This window comes from Mustela erminea, chromosome 6 (genome assembly GCF_009829155.1).
Source record: "Mustela erminea isolate mMusErm1 chromosome 6, mMusErm1.Pri, whole genome shotgun sequence".
Classification (NCBI taxonomy): domain Eukaryota; kingdom Metazoa; phylum Chordata; class Mammalia; order Carnivora; family Mustelidae; genus Mustela; species Mustela erminea.
Window position 1 is genome coordinate 65,032,709 of NC_045619.1, and position 13,829 is coordinate 65,046,537.

The 13,829-nt window shown below is 41.4% G+C and overlaps 1 protein-coding gene across 1 annotated transcript in view; it reads left to right on the top strand.

Annotated features, from left to right (window-relative positions):
- The first annotated feature begins 1,254 nt into the window (after positions 1–1,254).
- OVCH1 (ovochymase 1) overlaps positions 1,255–13,829 on the top strand; it is a 56,002-nt gene continuing 43,427 nt past the window's right edge. The window contains 12 exon segments of the mRNA XM_032347812.1: positions 1,255–1,296; positions 1,365–1,511; positions 2,324–2,355; positions 2,357–2,435; positions 2,716–2,813; positions 3,588–3,671; positions 3,876–3,964; positions 6,996–7,022; positions 7,025–7,090; positions 7,530–7,681; positions 9,175–9,364; positions 11,750–11,837. Coding sequence (XP_032203703.1) covers positions 1,255–1,296; positions 1,365–1,511; positions 2,324–2,355; positions 2,357–2,435; positions 2,716–2,813; positions 3,588–3,671; positions 3,876–3,964; positions 6,996–7,022; positions 7,025–7,090; positions 7,530–7,681; positions 9,175–9,364; positions 11,750–11,837 — 1,094 coding nt within the window.

Here is a 13,829-nt window from a genome sequence, read left to right on the forward strand (position 1 = left end):
ACTGAGACAGAATTCCCCTGTGCTGAGCGTTCCAGGCCACTGATCCTCTTGCTCCCGGGATCCCCGGCGGAGCCCCCTGCACGCCTGTGGAGGCGCGGCGTGGTGGGACGGGGGGCGGCTGCAGCCCGGGGACGACCAAGAGGATAGGGAGGGTAGGGGTGCTGGAGGGCAGCCGCAGCTGTGAGCCCGGCCGCCCGGGGCAGCTGCGGCCCCTCGGTGCCCGCTCTGGAGTGAAGAGCGCGGCGGGCAGTTCCGGGAGGGAGGGTCTGCGCCGCGGGGCTCGCTGTCCCCACGCGGCGTGTGCAGCTGCGGCGGAGGAAGCGGTGTCGTCCCCGCGCTCGGGACCACGCGGGTGCCCGTCGGGCCGGGCGGGGTCTGCGCTCTTGCTCGCTGGGGGCCTCCCGCAAAGCCTGGGTGAGCTCGGACCCCCACGGGGAGGCTGCGGGCGGGGGCTGAGTACTGGCGAGGGAGGCTTCTTGACTCCGTCAGCCCCGAGGGAAGGGTGAGGGGCTGGTCCAGGCCCGGAAATTCTCAAACGCGGGCTGCGCCAGGGTTTTGTGGAGGCCAAGAAAAACAAGGCTGTACCCACCTGGAGTCTAGCCCAATTTCCAGAGACAAATAACTCAGTTCCTTAAGCCCTAGTATCATCCTCCCCTCCATGAACAAAACTGAAGGAGGCTGAGGTAGAAGGAAAAGTAAACAAAGTTAAATTTCTTCTAAACCCAAATCTCACTAACAAGGACGCTTGAGAGCAAGAATGTGACATTCCACCAGGAAACTCCCAATTGTCTTCATGCTAGTGCCTCGTCAAAGGGAAAAACAGCCTTGGCTTGATAGCCACCAGGCCTTCAATATCCTGCCAGTCTTCTTTACCTTGATAGCCCTTCTGAACACCCGCTTTGTCCTCACCCACCGCTGAGTCCACCCCCTACTCTGCTTTTAAAAACTCTGACTGTAATCTGGCTCAGGGTCCAAGTCCCTACTTGGGCCCAAGCTTAAGCCTGTCAAATAAACCCTCATGTGATTGCATCGGTGCTTGGCTCCTTGGTGGTCTCTCAGACCGAAAACTCGGGCACAACAGTTTCTTCTGGAGATTGTTTAAATTCTGGAGTTCAAGGTTTTAGGCACTTGGGCTAAGGAGCCTTCTCCACGGAAGAATAGCCAATTAGAAGTAATTTAAGGTCAAATATATATCTCTTTTCTGGAGTAGCATGTGTTGTTCTCCAGGATCTTTAATATATCCTAAATTCTATAATGCTCCTGTCGCGAGCAAAAACCCCTGCGTCCCGCCAGGAGGTCGCAACGTGTAAGAAGAGATAGAGAGATGGATATGATGTAACTCACTTGATCTTTATTGGGACGAGGGCCGCACCACTATCGTGGCCCGGTCACGGTCCGCTGACGTTGTCACGGAGAAGGAGACGTGGCCTCACAATCTAGACAGAGAGGTCACCGCAGAAGTTGAGACTGAGAACCAGCGAGTGGTCGGCAACGAAACTGTCGGGTCGTCGGTACACCGGCGATGTCCTCCCGACAGGGAACTCGCTTCACCTCAGTCCAACCCGATGCCTCTTTATATACTGTGCTAAGTCTCCTTCATAAACATATTACATCACTTATTTTTCTTATGCTTACACACCAAAAACATACACACGTCGTAAACATGTTTTGGTCTAGGATATTTCGCACAAAAAAATATTTACAACTTGTTACTCCGCGCTAATCTTATCACTACACGCATATGGTCTAGGCTTACTTGCTATGTGGTATTTGCTATGAGGTTAGTTTGTTATCACTACACGCATATGGTCTAGGCTTACTTGGTATGTGGTTAGTTTGCAATTTGTTCCTGTTTTTCATTTAGTAGGGGTTTGCACTTACTACATATTATTTATTTATTCATTTATTTATTACACTTTATTTATTAAAGGTTAGTATTCACTACATGCTCCCCTCCCCCACCGGCCCCAGAGTACGCTGGGAACGGATGGGGGAGCGGCTGGCTCCTCCCCCCCCCCACGTCTTCCTAGGGCAGCGCCTACTGTCTAGTGTCACGTGTGCGGGGGTGGGGGAGGGGGCCCAGGGGGGCGTCCTGAAGCTAGTTCCAGTCAACAAAGGGTAATTGTGGGATGGTCTCAGGAGTGTCTTGAGACAAGAAGGGAGTAGCCTGCTGCTGAGTGAAATCAGAACATTCGTGCCAGGCCAGGAGAATCTGAAGGTGGAATCTTGATCAAGTGAATCCTTCTATGAAGTGCTCTGGGTGTGTGTATACACACACACACACACACACACACACACACGCTCTCTCTGCCACACAGGACAGAAGTGTGGGATCCGTGCGGTTGATGTGACAACCAGAAACTGTCTTGGAAACTGGGTTCTTCCTTAGAGTTACTGGTTGGAGAAATTCAACAGTCCGCGGACATCCGTGGTGGGTCAGTATAACCAAAGCATTGATTTCTTAATGAGAAATCTTACGTTTTTTTTCTTGTTTCAAATATCACAACTCCAGGTTGTTAAAACATGTAATTTTTCTCTTGACCCTGCTCAATCTCTCTGTCAGAAAGTTTACTTTATAGGAAACTTCTTCCTAAACAATTATATCGGTAACTTAACAATGTTAGATAAGGAGAGTTGATTTCTAGTGTTTCTAAGGGAGATGACACCTATGGGGAGACCTATATGAGTTACGTTTGTGCGTTTCTTCTTGGGCAGGTCTCCCTAAAATCAGGTGAGCACCACTTCTGTGGAGGAAGCTTGATCCAGGAGGATCTGGTTGTTACCCCAGCACACTGCCTAGTTGGCCTCAATGAGTAAGCTGTGGATTTCCATTATCATTATTCGCTTATCAAACCTCGATTGCTAGCTATACGACTGGGAGATTTGAAGCTCTAAATACTATGGGAAGTTCAATCTCAATCCCTTTCTGAATTTTTTCACCTGGTCCAGCCACTCATGGACCTTCCTGATGCCCAGAAACTTGTATCAGGATTATTTTAAGATTTCCTGTACCTCTTACTCTACTAATCAGAGTCCCCAAAGATCCCAGATTAGCCTCGATAATTTGTAGAGTAGGTAGTGAGGTGGAGTTGATGATTACTCGTTCTAATGATGTATTGACATCAAATGTTTAATGGATGTTCCAAAATTTTAATAATCTGAGTCATTAGGAGGGAAAAAATATTGTGGAAATAACTGATAGGTTATTTAGCTAGGTTGAGAGTACTAATAATAATGAATGAGAGTTCTAGGAACAATTTTTGTATCTTTTTTAAAATGATAGAGCATATGTACACAAGTCTAAAAGAAAAAGAGGCCATTTTTAAGTACTTTATGCAGAAAGACATTTGATGGTGGGGGAAAGGGTTCACAGAATGCAAACTGATGGAAAATCATGACTTTTTGCAGATCCCTATAATTTATAGGCAATTACGATGGTAGTAACCATTAATCAAGGTGCATCTCCTTTTAAGACTTAGAAATGTTTAAAGGTACAATAATCACTTTTCATTTTAATTATGTGAAACCAAGGCAGTCGTTCCTGGGGAAACAGCTATATTTATTGAAACATTTTTCTTCAGTTTTAGGAAGCAAATTAAGAGTCTGACTGTGACTGCTGGGCAACACAGCCTCTCCCAGAAGGGTGTACACGAACAGAAGAGTCCTGTCTCAAAAATTATTATCCAGGGGCGCCTGGGTGGCTCAGTGGGTTAAGCTGCTGCCTTCAGCTCAGGTCATGATCCCAGGGTACTGGGATCGAGCCCCACATCAGTCTCTCTGCTCAGCGGGGGGCCTGCTTCCTCCTCTTTCTCTGCCTACTTCTCTGCCTGCTTGTGATCTCTGTCAAATAAATAAATAAATAAAATCTTTAAAAAAAAAATTATTATCCATCTTGAGTACCACAGACTTGGACATATGAGTTCTGATATTGCACTGCTCTACCTAGAACACAAAGTTGAGTTTGGTATGTAGGGAAGTTACACATGAAAAAGTGTAGGAGAAAATGGTGTTTTATTAATCCTGTACCAGTTAACTTTAATTTCTGTGCATAGATCTACTAATATTAGAATAGCTAAGTTTTATTCCTTTTTATTTTATTTTTATAAGGATTTTATTTATTTATTTAGCAGAGAGAGAGATCACAAGTAGGCAGAGAGACAGGCAGAGAGAGAGAGGGAAGCAGACTCCCTGCAGAGCAGAGAGCCTGAAGGGGGGCTTGATCCCAGGACCCTGAGGTCATGACCTCAGCCAAAGGCAGAGGCTTACCCACTGAGCCACCCAGGTACCTTTTTTCCCCCCAAAGGTTTTATTCTTTTATAAAATCTTGTTTATAACTTATAAAAAACACTGTAGAGGCTATGGGTCTCAGACACAAATTATGTATGCTTAATCTGCATTTTACATACTCTTTTGGCTGGGCTGGGCTACATTCTAGGCTTACTTATACTCAGCTCTAGCCAGGGAGTTTGGGACATTTGAAAGTGTTCTCAGAGAGTTCTTCTTTTTGTCATTATTGTGGACTAGATATCTGACACTTAGCACAGGTAATCTAAACATTTTGGATAGGAATATTAAAAATCTGTTTTTTAAAAAATACAAAAAAGAAAAGTTTTCAGTGACCCCAAACAATGAGCACAAATTAAGAGGCATCGGCCAGGTAATGAAGCAAGCCATTGCCTTTGAGTCATCGAATTAATCTATAAGAACCTAGAGCTTTAATTGCTCAAGCAAGGAGACTGCATAGGAGGAGGGATGGGGGATGGGAGAGTCTGGTTGGAGTCTCCCATGTAACTCCTGACTTCCCAGCAGGTAATGCTTGAAAGGTTGCAGGAAAAAGAGGGGGACATATTTCCCTCACATAGAGTGAGGGAAATAAGGAAACTTACTGTTTGATCTTTGGCTCCGTAATCATGAGCAAGCCTTCATTCAAGTTTAATGCTAGAATTCCCATTACCTGTGACCAAAAGAAACTATTGCCCCATTTTTCTGTTCCCCTTTATAGAAAAGCTATGAAACTCTGTTTATGGTAGGGAGGTTAATTTCCTCTCCTCAGTTCTCATAATTACACGTATTAAATTTAAGCTATCTGTTAGACATCCGAGTCACTCAGACTCTCACGCCCCTTACTGCCCCCAGTTTGCTCTTGTCTTAGTCACTGACCTCCATGTTGTTAAATTCAAAGGTGAATTCTCAACCGTCAGCTTACTTGAAGGAGTTTTGACAGAGTTGCTCATACCATCCTGGAAACATTTTCTTCATTTGAGTTCCAGGAGTCCCTTGGTTTGCCTTTTACCTCTTTTTTCACCCTTTACTGGTTATCTGTGATGACACCTCCTCTTCTCTGTAACCTCTTATTGTTGGCGTGCTTTTCTCTATCTGTCCTCACTCCTTTAGTGTCCTCATCCAGGATCAAGCCTTTAAACACCATCTGTGTGAAGACTATCCCAAATATTGTCTGGAAATTCAGGTTCCTTTAGATTACATATGCTGCTGGGATTACTAGTAGTTGTATAGCCAACTGCCTACTTGTCATCCATCTGGATGGCTAATAGCATCCCAAACTTAATATCATTGAAACAGCATCTTGATTATCACCTACATCTTAAATCTCCTTTACCCATAGCCTTCCATTTTGGTTAATGAAAATTCTATCTTTCCTGGTGTTCAAACTGAACACTTTGCACTGGGTCTTAATTCCTCTTTCTCTCACACTGATTCTTCTTTCTCCCAGAAAAGTCCTGTTGCTTCTGTCTTACCCTCTCTACTCCTAGCAACCTATTCCAGGCTACTGTCTTTTCTTGCCTGGCTTAATTTTCGTAGTCTCTTAAATTGTCTTTAACTTCCTCTTTTGCATGCCTGATGTTTATTACTAACCCAACAATCAGACAGATACTTTTTGAAATATGAGTTACGTCACTCTGTTCAAAACCCTTCAGTGGTTCTTCATTCTACTCAGATGGAAATCAATGTCTTTACAGTTGACGTCTCTGCCCTCCTGGCTCTACATCTGATCTGTTGTGCATGTGTGTGAGTGTGTGTTTGTGTGTGTGTTTTCCACTAAACTTTTTTTTGCTTACTGTGTTCTAGCCATTCTGGCCAACTGTTTCTCAAGCATATATAACATGACCCCACTGTGGAGACTTTCCATTCTCTTTCTTCTTCTTCAAGTGCTTTCTGCTCAGATAACTACAGGGTTCCTTCCCTTGGCTTTTCAAGGCTTTACTCAAATATCATCTGCTCAATGAAACTTGCCATGACTATCAATTTCAAATAACATTTCCCAGGCCATCCCCCCTAATCTCCAGATTTCAGAACTTCTTTACCCTACCCTGATTTTTCCAGAGTGATAGTACCTAACCACCAAATAAGTTATTTTATTTATTGTTTGCATGCCCACTTCCCCAACACACACACTCTTGTGTGTAAGGGATTTATCTTTCTGCTCATTCACTGAGGTCTAGAAGAGGGCTTACCACATAGTAGGACTCAGTTACTCTGAGGGAAAACTATCTTTTTAAGAACAAGGGTCTACCCTAAAATGTTAATAGTTTTGGAAGATCATAGTGGTACATATAACACTGGATTATGGTCTTCCTTGTTTTACTTTTTCTAAATTTCTATAAATATGAAAGCGTTTTATTTGTTTGTTTGTTTTTAAATATATGTCAGGGGCACCTAGGTGACTCAATCAGTTAAGCCTTTGCCATCAGCTCAGGTCATGATCCCAGAATCCTGGGATGGAGTCCCTCATCGGGCTCCCTGCTCAGTGGAAAGCCTGCTTCTTCCTCTCACTCTGTCTGCTGCTCTGCCTACTCGTGCTCCCTATTGCTCTGTCAAATAAATAAATGAAATCTTTAAAAATATATATATGTCAATATTACATTTAGGGAGAGGGTATAGAAGCTATGAAATTAACTGGATGTCCCTTTTCCAAATATATTCAAGACTTGTCTATCTATGAGCCTTATAATTTTCTGTTATTGTTGTTTTTCCAGGAACTGCTGTTCAGCCAATCTGTCCTCCCATAGAGATGAGAAATCTGAAGCAGGGATTCTTTGCATGACCAGTGGATGGCGCAAGATCTCAGAGAGTGAGCGGCATCAAAAGGAAACAATAGTAGTTCTTCCAGGTTTCTTTGTCCATGAGAAGCAGGAATTTTATTGGCCATGAGGAATCCATTTATCCTGTTTTGCTTTTGTTTTCTCCAAGTTATGATCCAGTGAGAATTTCTGGTTGTCTTCCCATAAAAATGACTACCCTTAAGGCTCAACACAAAACTTCTGCTACCCATTTTGGTTAAGTGTGTCAGAAAAAGAAAACCAGCAGTAATTATGAGAAATGAAGAAGAATACAGTAAAAGGATAATCAGGAAATAGTAACAATGGTTAAACTTATTTGTCTTTAATGTTGTGATTTTTTTCTTTTTTTTTTTTTACGGTAAAATATTTCACAAAATATGAAAATGTTTCCCTCTTGGGGAAACTTCAGTGAGGACAATCGTTGTCTAATTTATCAGACTGTCTCCACAGCATCAGAATATTCAAACGTCCTATGAGAAGTAGAACTTCCCCTCATGGATGACAGAATGTGTAATAGTGTGCTCAAGCGTATGAACCTTCCTCTTCTGGGAAGGACAATGATGTGTGCCAGGTGTCCAGATGGGGAAAAGGATGCCTGCCAGGTAAAATATATCAGTCAGCCTGCTTATTCATTATCATGTAGTTAATAATGGATTCTGCCTTTCCCCATGAGTTGCTTTTGCAGAATTACTGCTTCAGAATTCTTTTTTTTGTTCATCTTTCTACCATGTTTCTGCTGAAAAAGTTTACTTGACCTGGCCTGAGAGCATTCTTTCCTGTTCCGTGCCCATTCTTATCCCCATGCTTCTTTTTGGAGAAAGGGAGGGAAGGAATGCAGGGGAGTTGGTTTCAACATTTCCAACCTAATGGAAGGAAACAAGAGCACTTTGGCAAAATTAGGTCTATCTGTGAATTATTTTTCATTCCACCTTTTGATAAACATTGTGATTTTTTAAGCCTTTAAGGAAGAATGCAATGCTTGCACAAAATTTGACCAAAGATGGCATAACTATTGTAATGGTTGGATAAAACATATGAATGACCTCCCAAGGCTGACATAGTAACTTACCAAGAAGACTGATCTTCACAAGACAGAGAAGGGAAAGGGAGACTAATTGGTGAAAGGCATTTTAAGTTTTAGATGGAGATGACAATTTACTTGGAAAGACATAAAAACAAAACAAAACTGGAGGAGCAAGGAGCTTGGAACTGCTATGGGAAGCTCCCTAAAATTATCTTTTGGAAAAATTTTGACTTTTATTCTGGGGATGAGGGGTTGCAGGTGGGAGGCTATAACAGGACAGGGACCAGGAAGGGTTTGGAAGGGAGGAGACAGCAATTTAGAATTATGCCACTTTCTGAATTGGAACCCAAGTAGTTTAATGGTGCTCTATCCTATCTGCTTCACTTAGAGACTGTCTTTTTTTGGATTAAGTCCTCAAACGATCCTGTGCCTTTTGAAGAGGGTTTAATGGATACAGAATTGACGTGTGTTCTCAAAGCAACAAATGATTCTGAAGGATTATTAAAGGATCCTAAAATCATGTGTTCTTTATCCTCTAGTCCAAGACCCCACAGTCCTTTACATGTAGCCCCTGGGACAAAGTTCAGCTTCTGTTCTGTTCTCAGAGCCTTCAGCTGTTGCATGAACTTGGGTATTCTATTCACTGGTGCTGTAGGCTTGGATGTGACCCAGTCTTTCCCAGCAAATCCAGGTGACAAACTAGAGTGAAAAACTGTTCTGTAAACTCCCTCTGCTCCTTCCAGTGGTTTGGATGTACATGGTTGTTCCCAAAACAAGTAGGGGCAAGAGAGAAGTTAAATGGTAGCTTGACAAGATTGCAGACACTGATTGGAAGGAAGTTACATCTGGGCAAAAAGACTGTACCTTGAAACTAATAGTGAAGAGACAGAAAGGTGGACCAAAAAAAAAAAAAAAACCACCACCACCACCACCACTGGTGGACAGTAACCAGTGGGTATCTACGTCTCTACTACTTCTCTCTTTGAGATGAGTGCTATTGTTTGTGGGCCTACTAAAATATTTTTAACCTGTGAATATTTTCAAGTTTTTTCTTTTTCTGTGCTCTGAAAGGGAGACTCTGGAGGTTCATTTGTTTGTAGAAGAGACAGTGGAATCTGAGTCCTTATTGGGATAAGTTCTTGGAGAGCTGTTTGGACTAGAGATTGGACTTCTTTAAGAAAAAAACATAAAAGGGTATCGCTGGGCATTTTCTCCAAGGTGTTTGAGTTGATGGATTTTGTCACTCAGAACATACTCAAAGGTAGGTGTAATTTCTGTGAATTCATCCTTCCATTCTAAATCAAATGCTTATATCAAGGGTAGTTACTCTGGTATGTTGCAGGTATAATAGAACTAGGCTCTAAAAGCACAAATATGTCTGATTTTCATTTCCTAATCCAATATATAATGAACTAAAATCTCTAAATTCATGAGAACTAATAACTTTCAATTTAACTTAAACTCAACTTGGACATAACCTGGATCTTCAAGTTTATGTTCATGTAGATTTTTTGTTTTTTGTATTCGTAAAGATTTAAAAAATAACCATTGAGGAAGGGTTCTTTCTTCATTTATCCAGCTGACATATCTTTTCCTCTAAATTAGTTTATCTTTTTAAATTTTTTTTATCTCACCAAAGGACATACCCTTCCCAATGTCCATCACCCAGCCACTCCATTCCTCCCACCCACCCCACTTCAGCAACCCTCAGTTTGTTTTCTGAGATTAAGAGTCTCTTATGGTTTGTATCTCTCTCTCTGGTTTCATATTGTTTCGTTTTTCCTCTCTTCCCCTATGATCCTCTGTCTTGTTTCTCAGATTCCTTGTATCAGTGAGATCATATAATAATTCTTTCTCTGATGGATTTATTTCTCTCAGCATAATACCCTCTAGTTCCATCCAAGTTGTTGCAAATGGCAAGAGTTTTTTTTTTATGGCAGCATAATCCATTGTGTGTGTGTATATGTGCGAATATACATATATATATATACATATATATATGTATATATATATATATATCTCACATCTTCTTTATCAATTCATCTGCTGATGGGCATCTAGGCTCTTTCCATAGTTTGGCTACTGTGGACATTGCTGCTATAAGCATTCAGGTGCATGTGCCCCTTCAGATCACTACATTTGTGTCTAGTTTCAGACACTAAAAATAAATGACTCCTTTCCCTTTTCTCCCATTCACCTTTGTTAATTTTACTTGACAACAGTGGAGAAAATAAGGGAGGCTTTGGAGAGTTGTTTTTGTTTTGCAACACTAAAATCTAGATTAGGGGGCACCTGGGTGGCTCAGTGGGTTAAAGCCTCTGCCTTCGGCTCGGGTCGTGATCCCAGGGTCCTGGGATTGAGCCCCACATCGGGCTCTCTGCTCCGCAGGGAGCCTGCTTCCTCCTCTCTCTCTGCCTGCCTCTCTGCCTACCTGTGATCTCTGTCTGTCAGATAAAAAAAAAAAAAAAAAAATCTTAAAAAAAGATAAATAAAATAAAATCTAGATTAGAAAAACAAATGTGGGTCAGGAGATGCCAAACCTGTCCTCAAGGAACTTCCCTGCTATTTGGGAAGACAAAGGAGTAAATTGACCAATGTGACAAAGGTAACGTCTGAGCATCCAGGAGAGCTCTGAGGAGCTCAGTCCCGGGGGACCAGAAGGTGTGCCATACAAAGTGGTGACACCCATGCAAGGAATGCCCAGGGGCAGCCTCCATAGAATAGAGATGTGAGGATACATTAACAAGAACAAGCAGCTGAGTACGAGAACCAGATTTTTTCAAGGCCAGAACCCAGAGTGTCAGAATCTAATGTTCTCTCCATCCCACCAGCGCTCCCTCACTGTCATCTACAATCAGCTACCTTGCCCATGATTCGAGAAGCACCACTGTGACTGGTCCAGCTGAACACCACTAGAGCAGGCTCACCATTGACTCTCATTTGGGCATCAGAGTGAAAGTGCTCTGTTCGTTGTCATAACTACGCAGGGAAATTCTCTCCTGGTAGCAATTCTGTTCAGTTTTCATCACCTGGAAAAGAAGGTTAAAAAGATTAACAAGCCCTGAACAAAGGTTAATGATAACAATATTTTAAAAGGGCAATGAAATCAGCCAGTAACAGTTAATTCCACAATGAAATGAATAGCAGAATGTGACGATTTATTTCAATAACACTTCCTTGACATCTTCTTTCTAAGCTTCTCATCCCATAGTTGCTTATTTTTTCTAGCTTCCAGTAATTAGAATGTGACCCTGGAAGCTGAGATTTCTGAGTGCATGATAGAGACTTTCCACGTCATTGCTAAAATTTGTGTACTTTTACTTTAGTATTTTTCTACATAGGTATTTTATTATAAACCAGAATATCCTGGTGAGAGATGGAGGAAAAAACCATATTAGTTCCATATACAATGAATTTGAAGCCTCAATATGACTCATGATTTTGAAAACTGGATAAAGATATGTTAAATCTGAAGAACTTAGAGAGATTTTCTCAGTGAAGTCTGAGGTCATAATGTCTAAAAACATGTGTTCCCATAAATATAAATTATATAAATTATACAGCTTCAATCTGACTGGGTACCATATGTCTTGAAATTCTCTTCATAGCTGAGGTAAGTGATCAACTTTTTTCTACACTTTGAAAGCTTGTAGATCTCAAGGAACCGTGTTATTTGGAGAAAATGGCAAGATTCGTCACCCCCATTCCGAAGAGAGGAGATTTTCTCGTAATTGGTATATAACCAAGGTAGGAATGATTCTTGGGTTTCCCCCAAAATCAGGTCTTTAAGGGGCTATGTTTTGGCATTTGTACCTAGTATCTCAACCTGATTAACATAAAAGTCTATATATTTCATCTGATATTTTCTAGTTGGGAAGTATTTGCTGATGGATATTTCTGATATCTATTAATACGAACCATCAACATCAACACGAGTAGTATTAAGACTGGAGCTTACCTGAATTGATGTATTCAAATATACAACATTTCCTACTTATTGCTGTAATAATGGTAATGTTAAGTGTTGCCTAGAAGATAGAAAATAGCTCATGATCTATAAGCTTCAGTGTCTTTAAACTTTTTCTACATAATCTGTTCCCTCTCTGAAGAAATCTTTAAGCTTTAGAAATAATTTTTGCAAGTACTTCATTTCCTCAAGTGTTGCAAATTAACTTCAAATCTTGTATGAGCATGGAAAGATGTGCAAAGGTAGACCACAGATCTGTGAGTTTATAATCTGGAAAGAAGGAAGAGCTGAATAAGAAGAACTATACTATAAAACATGATCAGATAAGCTTTATAATTCATACTACCCATGTGTTGGGTGGTATTATGGAGAATGGAGAGGCTAAGTCCCACTGCAGTGGTTTGTCTGGTTTGTGTTTATACTATGGTTGGGGGGCGGGTGGTGGTAGGAATGTGCTAGTGAAGGGGAGAGTATTGAAACTAGTCATTGAAGGGTAGTTACAGTTTTATAGCTCATGAAGTCTTTGTAGCTCTGGTATCTAGATTTCAACAGATCATGCCAAGCAGAAGGAGTTATGTGTAAGTAGTGTCAGGGAGATGGAGAAAATTACAGTTGTTTGGACAATGTGTATCACAGGGCAGCTGGATAGCAGTCCCAGCATAAATAAGAACTAGTGTGGCAGTGGACAATGAAGATAAAAAGGCTGGTTAAAACTTAGTTATAGAGCACCTTAAATTCCATGAGAAGAAGTTTGGACTTTTTGCCACAGGCAATGGGAGCTAAAATGGTGGCACAATTAAAATTTATAAAATAAATGTATAAAGACTGGAATGCAAATACTTGTTATAAGTATACAGAGGGAATGATATGGCTTAATTGAAGCCCATATTTAAATGTCTTAAAAGTGTAAGTTGACTTTCTGTGCATCAACCTACTAATAATATAATACCAATAAAGCCTTTGCCATCTTTTCTTAAACTTTTAGAAAAATAGCATCTAGAATAAGAGTGAGAGTCTTCTTTTACTAGAACCTGGGTGGGGAGAGTTGGGAGGGGTCTCCAGGTACAATCTTTAGAGAGGGGCATTGATAAGCTGGAAATTGTCTGAAGGACAATGGCCAAGATGGAAAAGAATTTGAAACAATATGTTGGTGATTTTGATCCAAAGAAGACTTGAGATGAGGAAGGAACTTAATCAGAGGAACCACTACAGATGTTAGGAGGAAGCAGATTTCAAGCCAAATATAGTAATTTCTAACTTGAGAGATCTCCAAGAATTAATGGCCTTCCTCAGGAGTAATGAATTTCATTTATAAGTAGATATTTGAGAAGAGCATGGATGGCTCTGGGTGAAGTTCCAGAAAGTACTGATATATTAGGTTAAGAGATTGCAGATGGCAGCCAGTTTACCCTCAAACACAGAGAACCTGCAGGTCAGCTTAGACAATGAAGTATTGAAGAGATTTCTGAAGAAAGACTTTCAAGGCAAAAGAAGTTTGTTATTAGTGCTAGCTATTGCAGAAGTCAAAGTGAGGTCAGGCACTCAGGTGCCTCAGTTGGTTAAGCATCTGCCTTTGGCTCAGGTCGTGATCCCGGGATCCTGAATTGAGTCCCACGTGGGGCTCCCTGCTCAGCGGGGAGCCTACTTCTTGCTCTCCCTCTGCTGCTCCCCCTGCTTGTGCTCTCTCTCTGTCAAATACATAAATAAAATCTTTCAAAAAATGAGGTCAGATAAAATGCTATTGGAGATGGCAGTTCAA